Source organism: Electrona antarctica, assembly GCF_951216825.1.
Source record: "Electrona antarctica genome assembly, chromosome: 2".
NCBI classification, from domain to species: domain Eukaryota; kingdom Metazoa; phylum Chordata; class Actinopteri; order Myctophiformes; family Myctophidae; genus Electrona; species Electrona antarctica.
Window position 1 is genome coordinate 48532230 of NC_136807.1, and position 21893 is coordinate 48554122.

At 43.1% G+C, this 21893-nt stretch overlaps 1 protein-coding gene across 1 annotated transcript in view; it reads left to right on the forward strand.

Moving 5' to 3' along the window:
* mybpha (myosin binding protein Ha) overlaps positions 1-21893 on the forward strand; it is a 55026-nt gene that overhangs the window by 17377 nt on the left and 15756 nt on the right. The window contains exons 2-7 of the mRNA XM_079493883.1: positions 1594-1728; positions 3643-3810; positions 15301-15389; positions 15834-16029; positions 16930-17069; positions 20087-20246. Coding sequence (XP_079350009.1) covers positions 1594-1728; positions 3643-3810; positions 15301-15389; positions 15834-16029; positions 16930-17069; positions 20087-20246 — 888 coding nt within the window. The remainder of the gene's footprint in view (positions 1-1593; positions 1729-3642; positions 3811-15300; positions 15390-15833; positions 16030-16929; positions 17070-20086; positions 20247-21893) is intronic.

A 21893-nucleotide genomic window follows, 5' to 3' on the forward strand; every position in this document is an offset into this window, starting at 1 on the left:
TGAGAAGGCCCTGTTGCCCCATGTTCGCTTGCTTGACTTGTATTGTAGGTTTCCACATCAGCATCTTCCGCAGTTTAAACTCTTCATCGTTTTCATCCAATGTTAGCAACAAAAGCAACATTTGGAGACAGACCTGTGAGTCTATAATTTAGGAGTGTGCCAATATATCGATATCACAATATATATCTTAAACCCAATATCGTGATATTGATTAGTTAGTACTAGTAGTACCAGTAGTACTAGGCTACCCATTGTTGTGGAGAGACAAGTTGCAAAGTTGCAGTCAGTGTTTTACTGTTTGGACCAGGCAAGATTCATGTACTTATTGGCCAGTTTGTGACACAAAACAATCGTGTAAGATTTTGGAATAAATACATAATTCCAGAGTTTTGCCTTTTATTGTTATTTTTCATTTTCAGTTACAGACATCGTGATACAGTACATTGCTGATGAAATCTCTTGCGATACATTGAATATAGCAATATTGCAATATATCGAATACCGTGATATTATCATTATCGAGGTCCTAATATCGCCACAGATATCGTATCGTGAGGTATACCCCGTATCGTTCCACCCCTATGATATATATCTAGTGAGCCCTCAGTGCTGGGGTGATTTGTGGTCCCTTAACCCATTTTGGGGGCGGGAACCTCTTTTGGTGTTTTAAACATTATGTTATAATTTAGCTATTGAAAAATAGCAGCTCTACAAGCTCATAGCGCGCCACCGAGTGGCGCGCTACGAGCTTGTAGATCTGCTATTTTTGAAAAATCGTGAAAATATTTTTTTAAATTTCGAGGTCAGACCTAAATGGGTTAACCTGCTGTCTGTCTGATGCTAGCTGCTCCAACTCAAGCTGCTGCGGTAGAGGAGCCACCCAAGGCCCCGACGCCTCCTCCCCCTGCAGGTATACTACTGAATGAAGGCTCCGCTCTCAGGCCTTCATTGGCTCCACAAACTGTCACTCATAATGTGTTACTGTTGTCTGTCTGTCTGTCTGTCTGTCCGTCCGTCCATCTCTCTGTGAGCAGCTAATCTCATGAGGCACCCTTAATCTCGGCGTGAAGCCACTGCAAATCAGGATATCATCAATGGATATCAACGGTTTAAAGGGGAATTCTTTGAGCTGCTCATCTCTGTGTCATCCTTCCGTTCTGTCACGTCTTTTTATTTTTTCAATGACAATGAGTGTTCATCTTACAGGCAGCGCTATAGACTCCTACATTTAGATTTACAATTTAGGCATTTTAGCAGACGCCCTTATATCCAGAGCGATTTACAGTATGCAAGACCAACACATGATAATACTTCAAATTCATAGACATAGTCAGTCAAGTAATCCTAACATCCGTCTTAACAGTAGAATATCTGTACAACAATGAAACTACAGTATCCAGTACTATAGAATGCTATATGTCTACATAACGTGCTATGTAATAATTTTAGCCTTTTGCATACGCCTGTAAACTCGTCGAGGCTAGGGCAAGTGCTATGGCAAGTGCTGCAGATTATAAGGTGGAGTCTGAAGAGGTGTTTTTTCCAGACTACTACTCCTAACCGCTCTGTTGTTTCTGAACGGCGTTTGTTCAGCCCCTACCAGCGCCCCTCTGGACGTCACCGTGGAGGACGTGAACGACAACAGCCTCACCGTCGCATGGACGACCCCGGAGAACATCGGAGACTCTGGCCTGGACGGATACACCGTCGAGTACTGCAAGGACGGAAGTGAGTTTAACCACCCTCCCTGGCTGTCAAACGTGTGTGCGTGTGTGCGCGTGCGCGTGTGTGTGCGTGTGTGCGTGTGCGTGTGCGTGTGTGTGTGTGAGTGAGACACTCTGAGGCCCGCCACCTGTCCTCAGAGTGTCAAAGGGACACAGCAGATTGACTCGTAGGCGCATCCGGGCCGTATTGGGCAGGCAGCCCTGTCAGCGGCTGTCTGTCACTCGTATTGCGCTGACGTCCACTTTTAGAAGCGCAAGCTCGCTTTGCTCTGATGACATCAGGTCTACTGGGGTTGCACCGTCGATGGTGGCCAAATTCTACCCTGTCCTCCTAACCCGTGTTGTTTGTAAACGTATGTCAGCAGGTGATAAACCACTGAAAGTGCCCTCATTAAAGATGCAGTGCCATGATTTTTTTCCACCCTAAAACATGATCATCAGGTCTTATTGTTATATAAGGAGGAAGAATTTCTTCAATAAAGTGTACAGTATTTGTTAAAATGTCGTTTTTATGTGGGCACCCCCACCAGTTCATTAAGTATGCCTGGTTTGCCTGGTGGGTGGTGATGGGTGGTGATCCACCTGAATTTAAGGCGCACCCACAGCTGTGGTTGTATGATAAAGGGGGAGGAGTTAGGGGAGGGGCTGATAATGTGATATCACTATATTACTGTTTTTTTCATTGGCACGTTTGACTGTCAAGGGTTCAGCCTCCAGGAAGAAACCCTAAATACAAAAGGAATACATCATTGTACATAAAAACGACTCCAGGGTGTCTAATGAAGTACTGTCACCTCATAGACACATGAAAAACTGGAAAAATACAAAAATTGTGGCACTCCTATTTAACAATCCGCTGGAAATGATCTTTTAAATGCTGTTTTCAGTAGTAATCATTGCTGTGTTTGTTCAGTAACAATGGTCTTAATTGTTTCTCCAGCTCCTTCAATTATGTCCAATCACTTTAGTTTCGCCACTTCCAATTTCACTTACTCCATTTAAAGGGGCATTCCACTCATTTTCAACATTTTACTATGTCATTAATATACCTTAGAGCTGTTGTGTGGAAATAATAAAAAGTCCCCACGATTCTGTGTTTCCTAGAACTAGAGATCTGAAAAAAATCATTAACATGGTGAAACACATCTTGATGATGTCATCAAGATGCGTTTCACCATGTTAATGGTGAACTTACAGTTCTAGGAAACACAGAATCGGGGGGACTTTTTTATTATTTCCACACAACAGCTAAGGTATATTAATTACATAGTAAAATGTTGAAAATGGGTGGTTTTCCCCTTTAACACGTTATCTCCCAGCCCTCCAGGCCATAGCATAGCACTATAGTGCCAGAGAAATCCGCGTTATAAGCTTGGATTTATTGTTAACTATGGAAACATGCATTTCCCGTCAGTCAGTCAGTAAGTAAGTCAGTGTATCACTCAAAATCCCCATACATGCGGAAAGCCCCCATATATGGTGCCCGGGTCTCGTGACAGGGATCGTCAGGGATGATAGTAAATCAGGGGATCATAGTAAATGCGACCTGCCACCCTTAGATCTCCATATATGGAGCTGACCTGTTCTGACATTCCATATGTTGATCTGACCTCATCAAACCCTGTACACTCAAGACAGAGGGCGAGGTTGGCCATGGAGCGCTTCTCGCCCTCAGGCGTCTTACTGGTATGTGACTTTACTGAATAAACACTCTTGCCTCCCCTACAGCAATGACTGCTATCTAAGACTTATTTTAACCCAAGAAATATCACTTACATCACCTTATAAAAACCAAAACCAGTCAAAATCCTTTCTATCAAAACCTCATCAGGAGAAAGCCTGACAGCTCGTCATGAGCACTCGCACCGTGCCAATGCTAACTGTGGCGTCCCCCCCCCCCCCCCCCCCCCCCACACAGCCTCTGATTGGGTTGCAGCTAACGAGCAGCTGACCTCCTCTAATCACCTGATCATCAAGAATCTGACGACGGGCGACCTGCTGTGTGTGCGAGTGGTGGCCGTTAACCCCGGGGGTCGCAGCGAGCCCGCTGCCCTCGGCGCCGCCGTGCCAATCCACGAGGTGGCTGGTGAGTATAGCATGAAGCACCGTGACAGGATGTTATTGTGTAATGTGTACTGTATGCACTGGGGTTCTCAACGTTTTTGGCCGGGGACCCCCGGAAATGCTTTGGCAATGTCTCGGGACCCCCGCCCCGCCCCCTCCCGACCCCCAATATAAATTGACTGCTACAATAACCTTAAACCATTTTGGGCGGGAACCCCTTTTGGTGTTTTAAGCATTGTTATAATTTAGCTATTGAAAAATAGCAGATCTACAAGCTCATAGCGCGCCACCGAGTGGCGCGCTACGAGCTTGTAGGTCTGCTATTTTTGAAAAATCGTGAAAATAAAATGTATTTTTTATTTTTTTTGAAAATAATTTGGGGACCCCCTAAAATAATTTGGCGACCCCCCGAGGGGTCGCGACCCACGGGTTGAGAACCCCTGCTGTATGCAATGGGTATTCTCATGACGGGAATAACTGTTGATACAATTCATTCAGTGTTATTCCCATGTCTACCTAATGGGGAATAGTATACCAATTAAGAGCATCTCTCATATCATTTATATAGAGTACATTTCTGAGACATTCAGTAGTGTTCCGTGATATCAAATCTTTCTCCATGCATACAGTAAGGAGCGGAAAGGGATGTAATTTTGTTTTCTTTCCCCCTGAATGAAAACAAAATTATATATAAACTAGAAAAAGTGCCCTTCTGGGCACAGGTCTCCACCAGGAGGATAGGACTGTGTGAGATGTTTGGCAAAATGTTTAGGAGTAATATAAACATGTTTGCCTTTGATGGCAATTGGATGATTTGAGGCATTTTGTTCCAAAAATGTGTTTTGCAAAAATCAACCTGTTGGTGGCGCTATAACAGGCCAATGTGAAAAGGGTGGGATATATTCCTCAGCCTAGTAAGAAAATGTGTGAAAGATTTCACGTAAATTGCATGCTGCGTTCCTGATTTGAGGCTTTTGTTCAAAACGGGGCAATCTCGCAAACTGTAAAAGCCAATTATAGCCAATTAGGATGGAATATGAAATATCGGACAGATCCGACTTGAGCACATGACCATAGAGATAGTGTGTAACGATTTGTGAGATTTTTGGACAGAATCTGGAGGAGTAATATCAAAAGATGTGGCCTCCTGGTGGCGCTATGAAAGGCAGATGCGGAAAATGCAGGTCAAAGGTTTGTCCTTGGCCTCTAGGGAGTGTGCATGCAACGTTTCACGCAGATCGGTGCAGTTTTAGGTAAAAAAAATGTGAAAAGCTGCCTCATGGTGGCGCTATAACAGGCCGTTCTGGAAAATGCGGGGCAGAGGTTCATCGTTGGCATCCAGGGAGTGTGTGTGCAAAGTTTGGCATCGACCGGGTTAACGGTGCCGGAGATTAGCTGTTCACAGACGGACGGAAGGACGGAAGGACGGAAGGACGGACACACGGACGGAGTGCAAAACATACTCTCTCCCCATGCCTTCGGCCTGGTGGAGACAAAAAGACCTTTCAAATATTATGGGACATTTATGTTCCCCCCTACGGAACATAAATGTCCCATAATATTTTAAAGGTCTTTTTTTCTCTCTCTCTCTCTCTTCGGTTTCCAAGCCTCTCAATCAAGTCGGCCGCTCGACGGCTGTGTAACTTATGACCTATCCTTGGAGTTCTCACGTTGCAAACCGTTAGGTTTTAAGTAGTAGACGCTATAGCTCGACCAATGGACTCCGCAGCTGTACGCACTATAACTCTCCCGGACGGCGCTGACAAGACCTTTCATTAGCTTTAAATTACACACATGCCGTTCACTGAGCAGCGAGCGCACTGCACCTACAGAAGGTAGATTTGGCAACGCCCCGAGCCAAGCAGAGTAACCTGAGTTTGAGTGAGCTGCATTCATACTGCAGGGTGTTGCCATGTCTTCTTATTATAAGCAACTTTGGCCTTGTTTTTCTGTTAAGATGCTTGTAAATATTTGTAGTTGCAGGTTTGTTTTTCTTGAATCTGAATCTGTTGAGTGTGCCCCTGTTAGAGAACGCGGTGGCATATAAAGACATACTATCGTACCCCACGTAAGCTTGTAGATCAGCTATTTCCGATATTTTGATCTGCCCCATGCGCTTTTTTATTACAAAGCCTAAAAATGAAACAGAATTGTAATTTCTATTCATTCATAGCCCTCATGAATGAATTCAACGCCAAAAACACAATTGAATCGTTAACTTGTTAATTTGTATAAGACAATTAATCGTCAACTTAAATGTGTAATCGTGACAGCCCTAGAGACAGTTTCAGCTTCACCCATAGCTTGACGGCTGGTCATATCACGATGAGCGCTCAGAGGGGAGCGGTCAGGGGTTAAGTGTCTCGCTGTAGGACACTTTCTGACACAGGCTAGGGTTGGGGCGAACCGCTGACCTTCCCATTCCCAGGCATAGCCTCTAGTCTCTACCCACAAATAGGATCCAGGGCAGAGCCAGTGTTCCTCAGTATGTATGACGTCACTGTTGTCGGGCAGAAACCTCTTATCGCACATATTCAAACTTTTTGTCTTTTTTGTTTGTTTGATTTGTTTTTCCTTGTAAATCAACGCCCTATACTTGATCATACTGCCACACAAAAGCATCAATAGTTTATGCTAAGCTGTATGATGCCAGACGTCTACAATCTCGTAGATCTGCTATTTTATGTGTATGATGAAGTACGGGATAATACACATTATACAATCTGTCGGATTGGAAACCTCATATGTTCAAAACTGTTACTTTTTAGGATTCAAATTGAAAAGCAGCAAAAGTAGCAGATGTACAAGATCAAAACGTTTCGAGCTTGTGGATCTGCTGCTTTTCAATTTGAATCCTGAAAAGTAACAGTTTTGGACATACGAGGTTTCCAATCCGACAGAGACAGACGATCATGTATATTATCCCTCGTACTTCATCATACACATAAAATAGCAGATCTACGAGCTTGTAGACGTCTGGCATCATACGGCTTAGCATAAATCAGGCTTCGCAGAGTATTGGTTTGCACTGTTGTTGTGTGCCACCCGTACAGGCTGAAATATATGGCAGCCACACAGGTGTCCGATTCTCCGTTTTCACTGCAGGGGCAGTTTGATTTAACGCCAGTGTCAGGCAGGTGAAGGAAAACATTTAGCCAATGAGAGTGACACCTGTCAGCTGTGCACTCTGTAACTGACAGTAGCCTCGTTAGTACGACCCCGGCGACACGGTCATATTTTATGACCATGTGACTCTTAAAGCGGACTGGCAAGTGGCACTGTACAAATACACTGTATATACAGTACACCTCTGAAAGTAAATACTGGAATGTAATAAGAGGAAAGCTTGCATTACATGAACCCTACATTAGCACCCCTATTCTGGGGCTAAAAATAGTAGACCGCCAAGAAAGACACGTTGTGATGTTGTAGATTGGTTAGTTTGCACCTCTATCCCTTCCTTGCATGACTCTGATGCCATGTTGTCAGTGGCGTGCACAGACATTTAGAGGGGCAGGTGCTCAAGGAAAAAAAAGGGCACCTTGTGCAGCGCGTGGAACCGGCCGGTTGCCTAAATAGTGTGAGATTTATAGATTATGGGGACTAAATAATATATTAGAAGCTTTGTATCAAGAATTGATCAATGTCACCATGGTCCACATACTGTACAGTGTACACTGTACAAAAAAAAATATTCTTTATATATATATATTATTTTTTTTCCAAAAGGGCACATTGCCAAAAGGGCAGGGGGTGCTCTAGCACCCCCTAGTGTCTATCTGTGCACGCCACTGCATGTTGTGATTAGAAACGGTGGACGTTCTTTTGGCATTCGTAATAAGAGGCTACTTAGAGCTCATTACGTCCTTGTAATGCACACCTACTGTATAAACTGTCACTCTACTGTAATTGGTTGAGAAGGACTGTTCCTCTGTTGTTGGTTCATGTTGAGAGGCTCAGTGTAGCCTCAGAATAGACATGTACAACCGAGTGAAGAGATATGATTACTGAGCTCTAAAGCTGAACTTTACCGTCAAACCCAAGGGTATAGCAATTTACGTAGTTATTACTCCATTGTTTTGATGATGTGTGTAATAATGAATGTGATTCCATTCCACTTAGAACGGTTTAGAGTCACAGTCTGTTCATTGGCTTGACGTTCATATACAAGGAATTCTCTTACAAATAAGAGACAAAGTATATGAAAAGTAAAATATTATACTTTACATTCTATCCTTTTCTTCTCTCATCTCTCATCTTTTATCAACTTAAAAACAGGAATAATGCTACATAATAATTTCTATAGTAATAATATTGAGTTATGGTACAATTATGGAACATAATCGTCACTGTCGTGCAGAAATCTCCATATTTAAATCAATATCAATACCTTACTTTGTCATACTACAGTGTCATGCAAAAGTAGCGGAAATAGCCGTGAACTTGTAATTTTTACTGCCAAAAAACCCCCAAATCAAATGAAAGTGATTAAGTGTGTGTGTCTGCGAGTTTTACAAATATTGAACCAATAAAAAGTATTAGCAAGATACAGGTTTCCAGCCCACAGTGACAATTTTGAGAGACTGGTGCGTGACGCAGTAAGTTAAGTAAGCCTTGCCGAGCCATGAGGCCCATATAGGCCAGGAGCCCTATCTCTTGTTTCTGTAGCGTGAGGCAGATGTACAAGTACACCCCCCTGGACATGATGTACACGTACACCCCTTGGACATGTAATGACGTTACCCCAAATCTAGCTCTGGTCCATAGCCTTCTACTGCTTCTACCCTGCAGTATAAGGCTATGGGACTTTCAGTTTTAAATCTCAAATCGAAATCAGACCAGCCGCTCCTCTTTAGCGTATTTTAAAAGAACGTTTTTGCTACTCACCAAAACAAAGGCGGGTTGTGTCATTAGAAAGCCTACTTTCCTTGTGGACGCACTCTGAGCCCCCCACCACACGTATAAACGGTACTTTTTGGACAGAAAGGGATTTTTTTTCACCGGAGGAAAAATATTCTCTATGAGGCAGTTATCTGGGCAATATCGGTAGAGGGCGCAGCGGAGTAACTAAAAGTATTTTTTTTCCGGTGCAAACAAAATCCCTTTTTGGCCAAAAAGTACCGTTTATACGTGTGGTGGGGGGCTCAGAGTGCGTCCACTATAGGAAAGAAGGCTTTCTAATGACACAACCCGCCTTTGTTTTGGTGAGTAGCAAAAACGTTCTTTTAAAATACGCTAAAGAGGAGAGGCTGGTCTGATTTCGATTTGAGATTTAAAACTGAAAGTCCCATAGCCTTATACTGCAGGGCAGAAGCAGTAGAAGGCTATGGACCAGAGCTACCCCAAATCCAACCCTTTGTTGCTGAGCGCCAAGCAGCGAGGCATTGGGTCCCATTTTTACAGTCTTTGGGAAGACTCCGGCCGTCGATCGAACCCCGATCTCCCAATCTCGGGCCGGACTCTCTAACCTCAAGTGAGGCCACTGAGCCAGTGACGCGGCCCTGATGTAAACGGTCCTATAGCGGTATACAAACGTCTGAAGGTCAACTGTGTTTGTTGTGGGTGTGTTATTTCCTGCTGGGAGAAAACGATACCCCCAGAAACATGCTGCATCTAATGAGGGAAACCACTGGTTAGCTCAGAGCATGACATATGAGCCTAATATGGGTTCTACGCAGTGTTGGGTAACTAACACTACGTAACTTAATATATTACGTAATATATTACCGGAATACGGTAACTTGTAATATAATACATTACTTAACAAAAAATGTGTAATATATTCTAAAAATCTTTCTGTCTGTCTGTCTCGTTGCCCGTGGCTCTGTCTTGTGACATTATGTGCAGAAGTTAAAGAATTACGTATTTCCGCTCCCCACTAATAGTTCTCAGGTCTGGTGTTTGTCCTCTTTTTTTCTCAGTCGTGTTTTCAAATGGATTTGGCTAGGCGGCCGTTTGGCCTCGGCTTATTGTAGATACGCCACTGGTCTACGTAATGTATAATTTATAATTATACTAAATATTTAATTGTTCGATTTGAGCATTTAAAAAAAAGTAATATGTAATAGTAATATTAATATATTACTCTTGCTCAGACAAATTAAGGTAATAAGTAATATATTCCAAATATAAAGTAATATACCCAACACTGGTTCTAGGTGACTTGGTGTGTGTGTGTGTGTGTGTGTGTGTGTGTGTGTGTGTGTGTGTGTGTGTGTGTGTGTGTGTGTGTGTGTGTGTGTGTGTGTGTGTGTGTATATATATGTCTTGTATTGGTAGCGGTCTTTTGGGCTTGTTTCTAAATTGTAGTTGCTTATTTGGGCTTGCTTTGTAATGTTGTTTTAAAACAGTGGTTCTCAAACATTTTCATGTCAAGGACCCCCAAATCAATTAATTATGTAATTGTTTGTGTATCCCCTTCTGACAAAGAGTGGGCCAGGGACCTCAAAACCAGATTTGTGTTTTTAAAACGTTGCATGCAACATGTTGTGAGCTTGTAGATCGACTATTTTCAAATAGCCAACGTATGTAGCTTTAAAGTAGCTCACGTGTTCTCACTTCTTTTGGGCCACCTTTCATAGGCCTGGTTGATTATTTCTCTCACAAAATCCGACAACACCGGTCATACAGTTGGGTGCCACCGATATTGTCCTCCAGTTTTCGGAACTAAATATTTTCACGATTTTTCAAAAATAGCAGACCTACAAGCTCGTAGCGCGCCACTCGGTGGCGCGCTATGAGCTTGTAGATCTGCTATTTTTCAATAGCTAAATTATAACATAATGTTTAAAACACCAAAAGGGGTTTCCGCCCAAAATGGGTTAACTGTCCTTTTGCGCAGATCACGCAAACCTCAGCAAAAAGAAAAGGACAATATCGATGGCCTCCAACTGTAACTCCTCTCGTTCAACGGGGTCTACATTGGCCTATACCTACACAAAGACCTCCTTTCCTCAGAGACAGTGGCAGACTCTAGGTCAGGGGTGGGAAACTTTGATGATGGAGAGGGCCACTATATTTCCACTCTCACTCCAGAGGGGCCACATTGCATATTACCGTCGTAGCAAAAATAGCCGATCTACAAGCTCAAAACGCGCCGCAGTGCCACACGTTTTGAGCTTGTAGATCAGCTATTTTTGCTATATTTGAATTGAAATCCTGAATATTTTTTTTTACTATTTTTTTAATTGGAATCCTGGAAAGTAGCCTTTGTATTTAATTTCAAATGCATTTAGTTATAGTTGTTAACTTTATGAACTAAATACACATTGTACATGAAAAAATACATTTTACTACTACTCATTAAGCTACATAATAGACTGAATTAATTAAAGCGGGTCATGTTTGCACGTTTGGAATTGTAACAGCTGAAATCAATAATATCTCAGTATTCTGATATTAACCTGCAGGCCGCATTAAGTGACGGCGGGGGCCGCATGTGGCCCCCGGGGCCGCCAGTTGCCCATGTACACGCTCTAGGAGTCTAGGTGGTCTCCGTGGGGAGACGAGACACGTTGGTGGGAGTGCTGTGACTCTGCAGGGAGCTATAGGGACACGGTTCAGGACATAGCTGCAGGGAAGTCAGTGTGCTGATTAGCAGGGGGTTTCAGGTCTCAGGCCATGGATCAGGAAGCCAGCCTCTGTGGGATTGATGCTTCCTGGAGGCTGATCCCGATCCACGCGCTAATAGTACACCACGAGCAGCGGAGCATGACAAGTCAGTACAAAGAGTTACACCGTGAACTCAGTGCTAATTTAGCCATTCGCAACTGTTGAGACTTGAGAGTAGACAGAGCAAATGCTGCCAATGAATGGACCCTTAAGACTGCATTGTGAATGGTGGGAGAGAAATGGAGGTTGTGTTATTGTGGGGAGGTGATAGCGGGGGGTCCTTTTTGTATCCTGTAAGCCTTTGTGATCTCTTGAGAGATTTGCTGCTTATGTGGAGCTATGGGGACTCCGTTCCAAACCAAACCATTCCATGAGCCGATTGGATGGCCGCCTCTAAGTTATGCACATGGCCGTGATATAGTTTCACTCGCAACCACCTATAATCCGCTAGCATTCAAAACAATTAATATGGGCAGTTTGAGAATCTAAACAATGCTTGAGGACATTGTTTTCTATAAGGAACGAACGGCAAAGCTTCCTATATGAATCCCATGTTTATAAGGCCTTGTAAACAATATGTACAGTTGGGTGCCACCGATATTGTCCCTTATCATTTGACCCATTTAGGCCTGACCTCAAAATTCTAAAAAAATCCTTCTAAATCCTCCAGTTTTCTATTTCTATTTTCACGATTTTTAAAAAATAGCAGACCTACAAGCTCGTAGCGCGCCACTCGGTGGCGTGCTATGAGCTTGTAGATCTGCTATTTTTCAATAGCTAAATTATAACATAATGTTTAAAACACCAAAAGGGGTTCCCGCCCAAAATGGGTTAACTGTCCTTTTGCGCAGATCACGCAAACCTCAGGTTGGGGTTAAAAACTAAACAAAGTAAACGTTAAAATTAAAAGACAAAGCAGGCAATTGGAAGGAGGTGGGGAATGTGAGTCGGAAAAGGTGGGTTTTGAGGGAGGTTTTAAACAGGCCAAGGGTATAATGGAAGCTGGTGAGTTCCAAAGGGAGAGGGCCTAGGTTTGTTTCTTTGTCTTGGGGATGTCCAGGAGGTTGGCATCACCAGACCTGAGGGAGCGGGAGGGGACGTGGAGTTGGAGGAGGTCAGAGAGGTAGCGGGGAGCCTGGTTATTGAGGGCCTTGTACGTGGTGAGCAGTACTTTGAAATCTATTCTGTTTTTGACTGGGAGCCAGTGAAGGCCTTGGAGGACTGATGTGATGTGGTCTTGTGGTGAGCAGGCGGGCAGCAGAGTTGGTTTCCAATACTTATGCTTATCTTATATTATTATATTATTATATTATATTATCTGCTAATAATAATGTTATTAATTACACTCATAAGCACTCATATACTGAACTACTACTAAAGTACTGTAGTACGGTAGTGACTTAGAAAGTTACTGGTCACCTTTGGCCCGGTGTATTGTAATTGTCTTAGTTGTAAGTTATTATCATTATAATACATTATCATTAGGGGTGGGACGATATGGCTACCTCACGATACGATATCTGCGATATTACGATATTCAATATATTGCAAGAGATTTCATCAACGATATATCACGATATCTGTAACTGAAAATGAAAAAATAAATAAGATGTTTTTCTGTCACAAACTGGCCAATAAGTACATGGATCTTGCCTCCTCCAAACAGTAAAACACTGAATGCAACTTTGCAACTTGTCCTCAACTTGTCTGTCCACAACAATGGGTAGCCTAGTACTACTAGTACTACTAGTACTACTAGTACTAACTAATCAATATCACGATATTGGGAGGACGATACAATATATATATCGCAACATATCGCGATACTGATATATCGTCCCACCCCTAATTATGATATTGTACTACAATTATGAGAATTATAATACACTTAATGCTCATTGCCAAAACATTTTGTGTGTCCTGCCATTATGAAACTTTATCATTATAAAATACTTCAATGTCTGTTATGGTTATTGTTATGAAGCACTACTTACTTATAGCTATAAGTGTACAGTGTTATAAGCAGATTATTCTGTAATGCACTTCATAGGACGTGTTAGCAAAAGGATGTAAGAAGCTAATATTGCCGTGACATCACTGTACAGTAAGCCTACATCACAGAAGCAGAAGGCGGAGACAGTTGCAAGCGGCACAGACATGATTAGAGCCACTGCTGTCCAACTACATCTTGATCTGTGACATGTGGTGTGAATGCATGTCAGTGCTCGTCTAAGACCTCACCATCAGAGCTATTTTAGGAGAGGTGTTTGGATGCCCTGGTTCTCCTCTCCTCTGCCGCTCTGCTCCTGAATACTGTATATACCATCAGTCAATCCTTTCCCGGGCATCATTCATTCATTCATTCATTCAGTCAGTCATTCATTTACTTATTTATTTGGGGAGAGCCCCAAACCGAGCTCTTGGTTCTTTCAATGCATGAGGAGTGAGCAGGCCGCTTCTTATCAGCTGACAGGAGGGTTTTCCCTAGGTAGGACGTAAGATGCGGAAGGAACATGTTATTCCAACCGGTTCCTTTCCCCTCCATCAGGCGCTCCAGCTGACCAGGGGGATAGAGACCAGGATTACATTACATTAGGAGAACATGCAAACATCACACAGTAGCCTATAAGGCCAGCGACCACAGCGTCCTTGGCAGGAATCAAACTGAGGACCTTCTAGCTGTGAGGCGACAGTACTACCGACTGCGCCCCATAACTCTGCCAGTTTCACTGCTGCTCGTTTCCTTTTAAATCATCAATACTAAAAAAATCACACCCGTGTGAACTGAGTGGTGTAAGGTCTTATATAGACTGATCAACTGTGGTCTGACGTAATGTCTGACGTAATGAAATCACACCCGTGTGAACTGGGTGACCATAGCAACCATGCTCATTTTTTGGTACGAACAGACAGACGTACGAACAGACAGACAGACACGTAAACTAACAAAGCCAGTTGTAGGAGTGGTTTACACCACTCAAAAAGGAGGATACCCCACCCGGTATAGACCTCTCTAGGGGACACACCTGTCATCTAAGTATAATAGTTTTCCTTCGTTCTTTTTTCGAGAACTTCACGACTTCAAACTTCATGATGACAAGTGGTAAAAAGACGTCGTGCCTTCCAATGCGCTGACTTCAAGGCCACTTCCTTTCCATGACAAATGAGCGGTTCTTTCTTTAGCTCGGACGGCTGCAGTGTGCCAGAGCCCTTGGGTTTGGCCGAGACACGTGGCTATCTTTAGGCCCTTCACACATGTTATAGAGTGGCTGGTCTATGAGTAGTTCCTATATTTGGGACCCTGTTGACCTGTCATTCTTAGCATGTGTTAACCAACCTCACCCTGAAAACATGAGTACGTCTTGAAGCATAATATTCATCCTGGCCTCCACTTGTTCCCTAGAGGACAATTATTGAGGAAGTTGTTTACACAAAGTTATGGCGGCAGCTACTGGGGGGAAAAATGCTGTTGGTGTATATATACAATATACCAAAATGTATATGCACATTTAATGATGCTCTATTTTCTCTATTGCTCTTTCTTTTCTTTAAATGTTGAAGGAAGTCAAACCAAAATAAGTTGTACTCATATGGTACCTGTACCAGGTGTAACAATAAAGTACAACCTTGAATGTCAGCAGGCAATACTGTAAACACTTTTAAGTCATTTTAATAAACAATGTATTTCGGTTGCTAAATAAATACATTTATTGTGCGCAGATCTGAGTGCGCGGAGCTTCCCTTTATTTTTCTCATGTTCCCTTTGTGGCTCCAGCACCTCACTTAAGTTTTTTCAGCGGATGAGCGGTGGTTCTTTTTACATTTTACAATAAACAATGTATTAAAAGCATATATAATAAGAAAGCATTGACATTTACAGTATGTTGTTGTTTATCCGCAGACCGCCCAAAGGTGCGCCTGCCCCGCGCCCTCAGAACACGCTATGTGAAGCAGATCGGAGGGGGGATCAACCTGACCATCCCCTTCCTTGTAAGATCTCTCTCTCTCTTACACGAGTCACGCATGCACCCCATACGCACGCACGCACGCACACACGCACGCACGCACGCACGCACGCGCACGCGCACACGCACACGCACACGCACACATACAGTGTGTTCCATCAGTCTAAAGGCCCTTTCAGACGGGCAGCGAGTGACGCAGCCGTTGTCGCCTGGTTCAGCGACCGGTCTGCTCATGAGGGGCGCGCAACGCGTAGCGTTAAAAAAAAATGCTCACCACAATGTTGTCGCCCGCAGGCGTGTTCACGAAATGAGCATGCGTGCGAAAATAAGCTTACGTAATCGCCCCCTCGACTTCTCTGCGCGTCCAAAACAAATGCACGCCTCTCATAGAAAATGAATTACTAGGCGCGTCAGTCGCTGCATGCCCGTCTGAAAAGGCCTTAAGATGGAGATCATCATGACCCCACAGGGTAAGCCCAAGCCCGTGGTGAGCTGGACCAAGGATGGTCAGCCTCTGGACACGAAGAGGGTCAACATCAGGACCACCGACAAGAACACCATCTTCTTTATCCGCAGCGCTGCCAGAGAGGACTCTGGTGTCTACGAGATGTCTGTCAAGGTGGACAGCCTGGAGGACAAGGCCAAGCTCACTATCCAGGTTGTTGGTACGTGACTAGACACACGCACACACACTCCCGCGTGGGAGACGAGGGTATCCCCCCCCTTGGCAATGGGAGATATTAGGATTTAGGGCTTCTTTCTTTCTTTCTTTCTTTCTTTCTTCCGTTCTTTCTTTCTTTCTTTCTTTCTTTCTTTCTTTCTTTCTTTCTTTCTTTCTTTCTTTCTTTCTTTCTTTCTTTCTTTCTTTCTTTCTTTCTTCCGTTCTTTCTTTCTTCCGTTCTTTCTTTCTTTCTTCCGTTCTTTCTTTCTTTTCTTTCTTTCTTTCTTTCTTTCTTTCTTTCTTTCTTTCTTTCTTTCTTTCTTTCTTCCGTTCTTTCTTTCTTTCTTTCTTTCTTTCTTTCTTTCTTTCTTTCTTTCTTTCTTTCTTCCGTTCTTTCTTTCTTTCTTTCTTTCTTTCTTTCTTTCTTCCGTTCTTACTTTCTTTCTTTCTTTCTTTCTTTCTTTCTTCCGTTCTTTCTTTCTTTCTTTCTTTCTTCCGTTCTTTCTTTCTTTCTTTCTTTCTTTCTTTCTTCCGTTATTTCTTTCTTTCTTTCTTTCTTCCGTTCTTTCTTTCTTTCTTTCTTTCTTCCGTTATTTCTTTCTTTCTTTCTTTCTTCCGTTCTTTCTTTCTTTCTTTCTTTCTTTCTTTCTTTCTTTCTTTCTGGGGCGACTGTGGCTCAGGAGGTAGAGCAGGTCGTCCAATGATCCATGGGTCGGCGGTTCGAATCCAGGCTCCTCCTGTCTACATGTCGAAGTGTCCTTGAGCAAGACACTGAACCCCAAATTGCTCCCGATGTGCTTTTCTTTCTTTCAGGCTGAGTTACTGAGTGCCTCTCTGTCATCCGTGCAGGACAGGTTACAGTCATTCATTCATTGTAATGGTTGTACTGCGATTCCCCATGCAGAGCTACCGGGGCCTCCAGCCGGTATCAAACTGGTGGACAGCTGGGGCTTCAACGCTGCCCTGGAGTGGACCGCTCCCAAGGACAACGGCAACACAGAAATCACTGGGTACACCGTCCAGAAGGCTGACATGAAAACCGGGGTGAGACACACACACACACACGACATGCTATAGATACTTACCTCTTGTTTTCCTTGCTTACTGTAAGTCGCTCTGGTTTAACCTATTTTGACCTGAGATCAGATTCTAAAAATGTCTTCTGTATACATCCTGACAGTTTTCTGAAAAAGCTATGTTTCTATGTCAGTCGTATTTTTCAAAAATAGCAGACCTACAAGCTCGTAGCGCGCCACTCGGTGCATGGCGCGCTATGAGCTTGTAGATCTGCTATTTTTCAATAGTTAAAGCATAACATAATGCTAACACCAAAAGGGGTCCCCGCCCAAAATGGGTTAAGAGTGTCTGCTAAAATGCCTAAATTGTAAATTGCTACGTGGGTGCAGGGTGCACAGTCAAATCGTCCATGTTCAATGTATCCAATTCTAACCCAGAGAGTATACTATACAAATGTAACCAGTTTCATTTGTTTACATTAACACTGTCAGAGTGAAATCAACACTCCAGATTTCACAGTGTGGGAACTGGATGATAGCGGGGGGGGGGGGGGCCATGCAGCGAGCTAAACATTTGACTTACATGACACCTGATAGGCTGTCTGTCTGCCTGTGGCATACATGACACCACCAGTGGCACTCTGCCAGCAGTCACTGCTGAAACCACACATGTTTTATGGACTTGTTACTGCTCTCACACCCGAGTTAAAAACATTCACTCTGAAAGAATATATATTCAAAGATTTGCGCCACATTTTTACGATTTAAAAAAAATAGCAGATCTACAAGCTCATAGCGCGCCACCGAGTGGCGCGCTATGAGCTTGTAGATCTGCTATTTTTCAATAGCTAAATTATAACATGATGTTTAAAACACCAAAAGGGGTTCCCGCCCCAAAATGGGTTAACCCATTAAAGGACCACTTCACCACTTTTCAACATCTCTTCATATAATTGGTCCTCACTAATGTTCATGATAAAACACCACCATTTTCTCCTACTCAGTCTGTGTCTCATAGGAGGGCTTTGGGCAGTTCGGACACCCGTCCACCAGTGACATCATCATTAGGCAGATTTTTTTTTAAACAAGATTTGTTTTAAAATATATTTAGATTTGTATTATCGTGAGAACGATGGATTCAACTTTTGCATTGCAACTTTTCAGGAAAAGAAAGCCTGCCGTTTCTATTAGCTTGGATTCACCATCGATGATGTCACTGGTGGACGGGTTTCTGAACTGCCCACAGCCTTCCTATGAGACACAGACTTAGTAGAAAAATAGTGGTGGTATTTTATCATGAACATTAGTGAGGACAAATTATATGAAGAGATGTTGAAAAGTGGTGAAGTGGTCCTTTAAGACTTTTAAACTATTCAGTGGTTCTCAAACTTTTTCATGTCAAGGATCCTCCACAATTATAAGTGTTGTTTTGGCAGCGGACTGCCATCTCAAAATATGTTGTTCCAGCGACCTTACACAACGTGTCACAATCTTTCAAAAATAGCTCAGGTCTACAAGCTCGTAGCACGGTATGAAGTGACCGTATGAAGTGATGATATCTGCTATTTTAAAATTATGCTTTTTAGCTCAAATCTAAAATAGCACGGATGCTTTCCTGCTTTTGATGGTTAAATAATATAACAATCCTCAGTCCAACAGGAAATTATATTGTATGTGGTCTTCTTCTGCTACAAAACCATAATAATATTCATGATATACTACCCAGTGTACCCACTCATTTGAGGTACTTTTGGCCACTGTGCATTTGCACATACGTGGAATTTGTCTTCTGTATTATTTACCCATCCTAACTATTAGGAGCAGGGATCTCTATTAATATAGCACCCCGGGGGAGCAGTTAGGGGTTAAATGTCATGCTCAGGGGGGACAATTAGAGTCATAGGTCCAATTCCAGTCCTCACAGACTTAAAATGCGCGTTCACGTGAAGTCCGTGAGGACTTCGGGCTGTCGCTCTCTGAAATTGTCGAGTGCACTAGGGCTCTCTTATTTGGGCTTCCTTTATTTGAAATCCAACGGTTGACTGCCATGGACGAGATATCTCGTCATTAAAGGGTAGATTGTGCTCTTCACCACATGATTGGCTCTAGGGTCTCTAGGCTATATTAAATTTGTGTGGCGGGGTGGGTGGGCTGCAGGGTAGTACGTATGAACTTGTAAATGTCACAATTTTAAAGAATAAACAATGTATATTGTGTTTGTGTTGAGTCTGGCAAAGAGGATTTCATCCTGTGCCAGAAAGTGTTTTCAATACATTTCAATACATTTCAATAGGTTGCTAGGCGACTGATGAAACCAGAAGTGAACCGGAAGTGAAAAGTCCGCCTCGGTCCGCCTCAATGTAAACAAATGTACTAAAATGCATTTATCTCAGATTATTTTCACAGATTACATTTTTTTCCTTCTCCAAAACAAGCTTTATTCACAGGCCATAACGAAAGCACTAATGATCGCGGTTACAAAATGTATGTTTCAAGTGAAAGAAATGACGGTTTACGGCAGAACAGAGTCATCATCATCAAGCAAGGCTGTTTCGTCAAAACCACGTGACTCCCATTGAAAATGAATTGCGAGCTGTTCTGGCCCCCTCTCCCCCAGAACAGAGACAAAACATGCGTTTCGACAGTGTGAGCGTAGCCATATATTCACTGTGTTTTGTCCCCTATGTCTGTCTGACTGTCTGTCCACAGTGCAGGACCACTACTACAGACTCTCTGGGCTATATCTTGCAGACTTGCCTTATCTCTAAACCTTTTTGATTAAAAACAAATAGCCAATCTACAAGCTCACAACATGTACAATTTTAATATGTTTTCCAAAATAGTAAAAAAGGCAAAGAAGTTTAGAGATAAGGGGTTTAGCACTGACGGAAATAGGGCCCTCTGTGTTTTGTCCCCTGTCTGTCTGTCTGTCCACAGGACTGGTTCACAGTGCTGGACAAAACATGCGTTTCGACAGTGTGAGCGTAGCTATATACGCTCACAGCCTCTCTGTGTTTTGTTCCCTGTCTGTTTGTCTGTCCACAGGACTGGTTCACGGTGCTGGACCACTACCACAGACTCAGTGCCACCGTCTCTGACCTGGTCATGGGGAACTCCTACAGCTTTAGGGTGTTCTCGGACAACAAGGTGGGCAGGAGCGAGTCGTGTGCTATCACCAAGGATTTGGCCAACATCACGAAGACAGGTATTTTAATTTTGTATTTTTTATGCTGCATCCGCTTTTAACCCATTTAGGCCTGACGTCAACATTTTAAAAAAAAGATCTGAAAAAACTCATGTTTCTATATCAGTGGTTCTCATTATTTCAAAATATGTTGTTCCAGGGACACCCCAGAAGCAAAGATTTGAGTTAAAAACTGAAACTCTGAAAGAATATATATTCAAAGATTTCAGGCACATTTTCACGATTTAAAAAAAATAGCAGATCTACAAGCTCATAGCGCGCCACCGAGTGGCGCGCTACGAGCTTGTAGATCTGCTATTTTTTCAATAGCTAAAGCATAACATAATGCTAACACCAAAAGGGGTTCCCGCCCAAAATGGGTTAATCCGTGTTGGACACTACAGCCGTAGTGTGAATATCACTTTGACAGAAAACGTCAACTGAGAGACATATGTCTGTGTGCAATCTGTGCATGCACATCTTTATGTAGTAGTTACACTCAGGGGTAGAGTGGGCGGATGGCAACCGCAAGGTTGCCAGTTCCAACCCGGGCTTCCCCAGAGTTAGTTTCGACTGGTGTCCTTGAGCAAGACACTGAACCCCTAATTGTCTCCACCAGGCCGAAGGCATGGGGAGAGAGTATGTTTTGCACTCCGTCCGTGTGTGTGTGTGTGTGTCTGTGTCCGTCCGTCCTTCCGTCCGTCTGTGAACAGCTAATCTCCGGCACCGTTAACCCGGTCGATGCCAAACTTTGCACACACACTCCCTGGATGCCAACGATGAACCTCTGCCCCGCATTTTCCAGAACGGCGCCACCATGAGGCAGCTTTTTACATTTTTTACCTAAAACTGCACCGATCTGCGTGAAACGTTGCATGCACACTCCCTAGAGGCCAAGGACAAACCTTTGACCTGCATTTTCCGCATCTGCCTTTTATAGCGCCACCAGGAGGCCGACTTTTGTAAAACACATTTTTTGATATTACTCCTACAGATTCTGTCCAAAAATCTCACAAATTGTTACACAGTATCTCTATGGTCATGCGCTCAAGTCGGATCTGTCCGATATTTCATATTCCATCCTAATTGGCTATAATTGGCTTTCACAGTTTGCAAGATTGCCCCGTTTTGAACAAAAGCCTCAAATCATGAACGCAGCATGCAATTTAAGTGAAATCTTTCACACATTTTCTTTCTAGGCTGAGGAATATATCCCACCCTTTTTGGAACAAAATGCCTCAAATCATCCAATTTCCATCAAAGGCAAACATATTTAGATTACTCTAAACATTTGGCCAAACATCTCACACAGTCCTATCCTCCTGGTGGAGACCTGTGCCCAGAAGGGCACTTTTTCTAGTTGCTCCTGATGTGCTGGTTGGTGCCTTGCATGGGTTTCCGTCGCCATCGGTGTATGAATGTGTGTGAGAATGGGTGAATGTAATGCACAATCTATGTAAAGCGCCTTGGATAAAGGCGCTATATAAATGCAACATTTACCATTTTACATTTTAGTTAGGTAGTTGTGAGCTCGTAGATTGGCTATTTTCTGTGGTTAATTTGATTGTTTATTTTGAAATCTAGTTTTCAAATAATTCTAGTGGAGTAAAAGTACAATATATTGTACTGAAATGCAGTAAAAGTATTGGAGTATATGGAAATACTCCA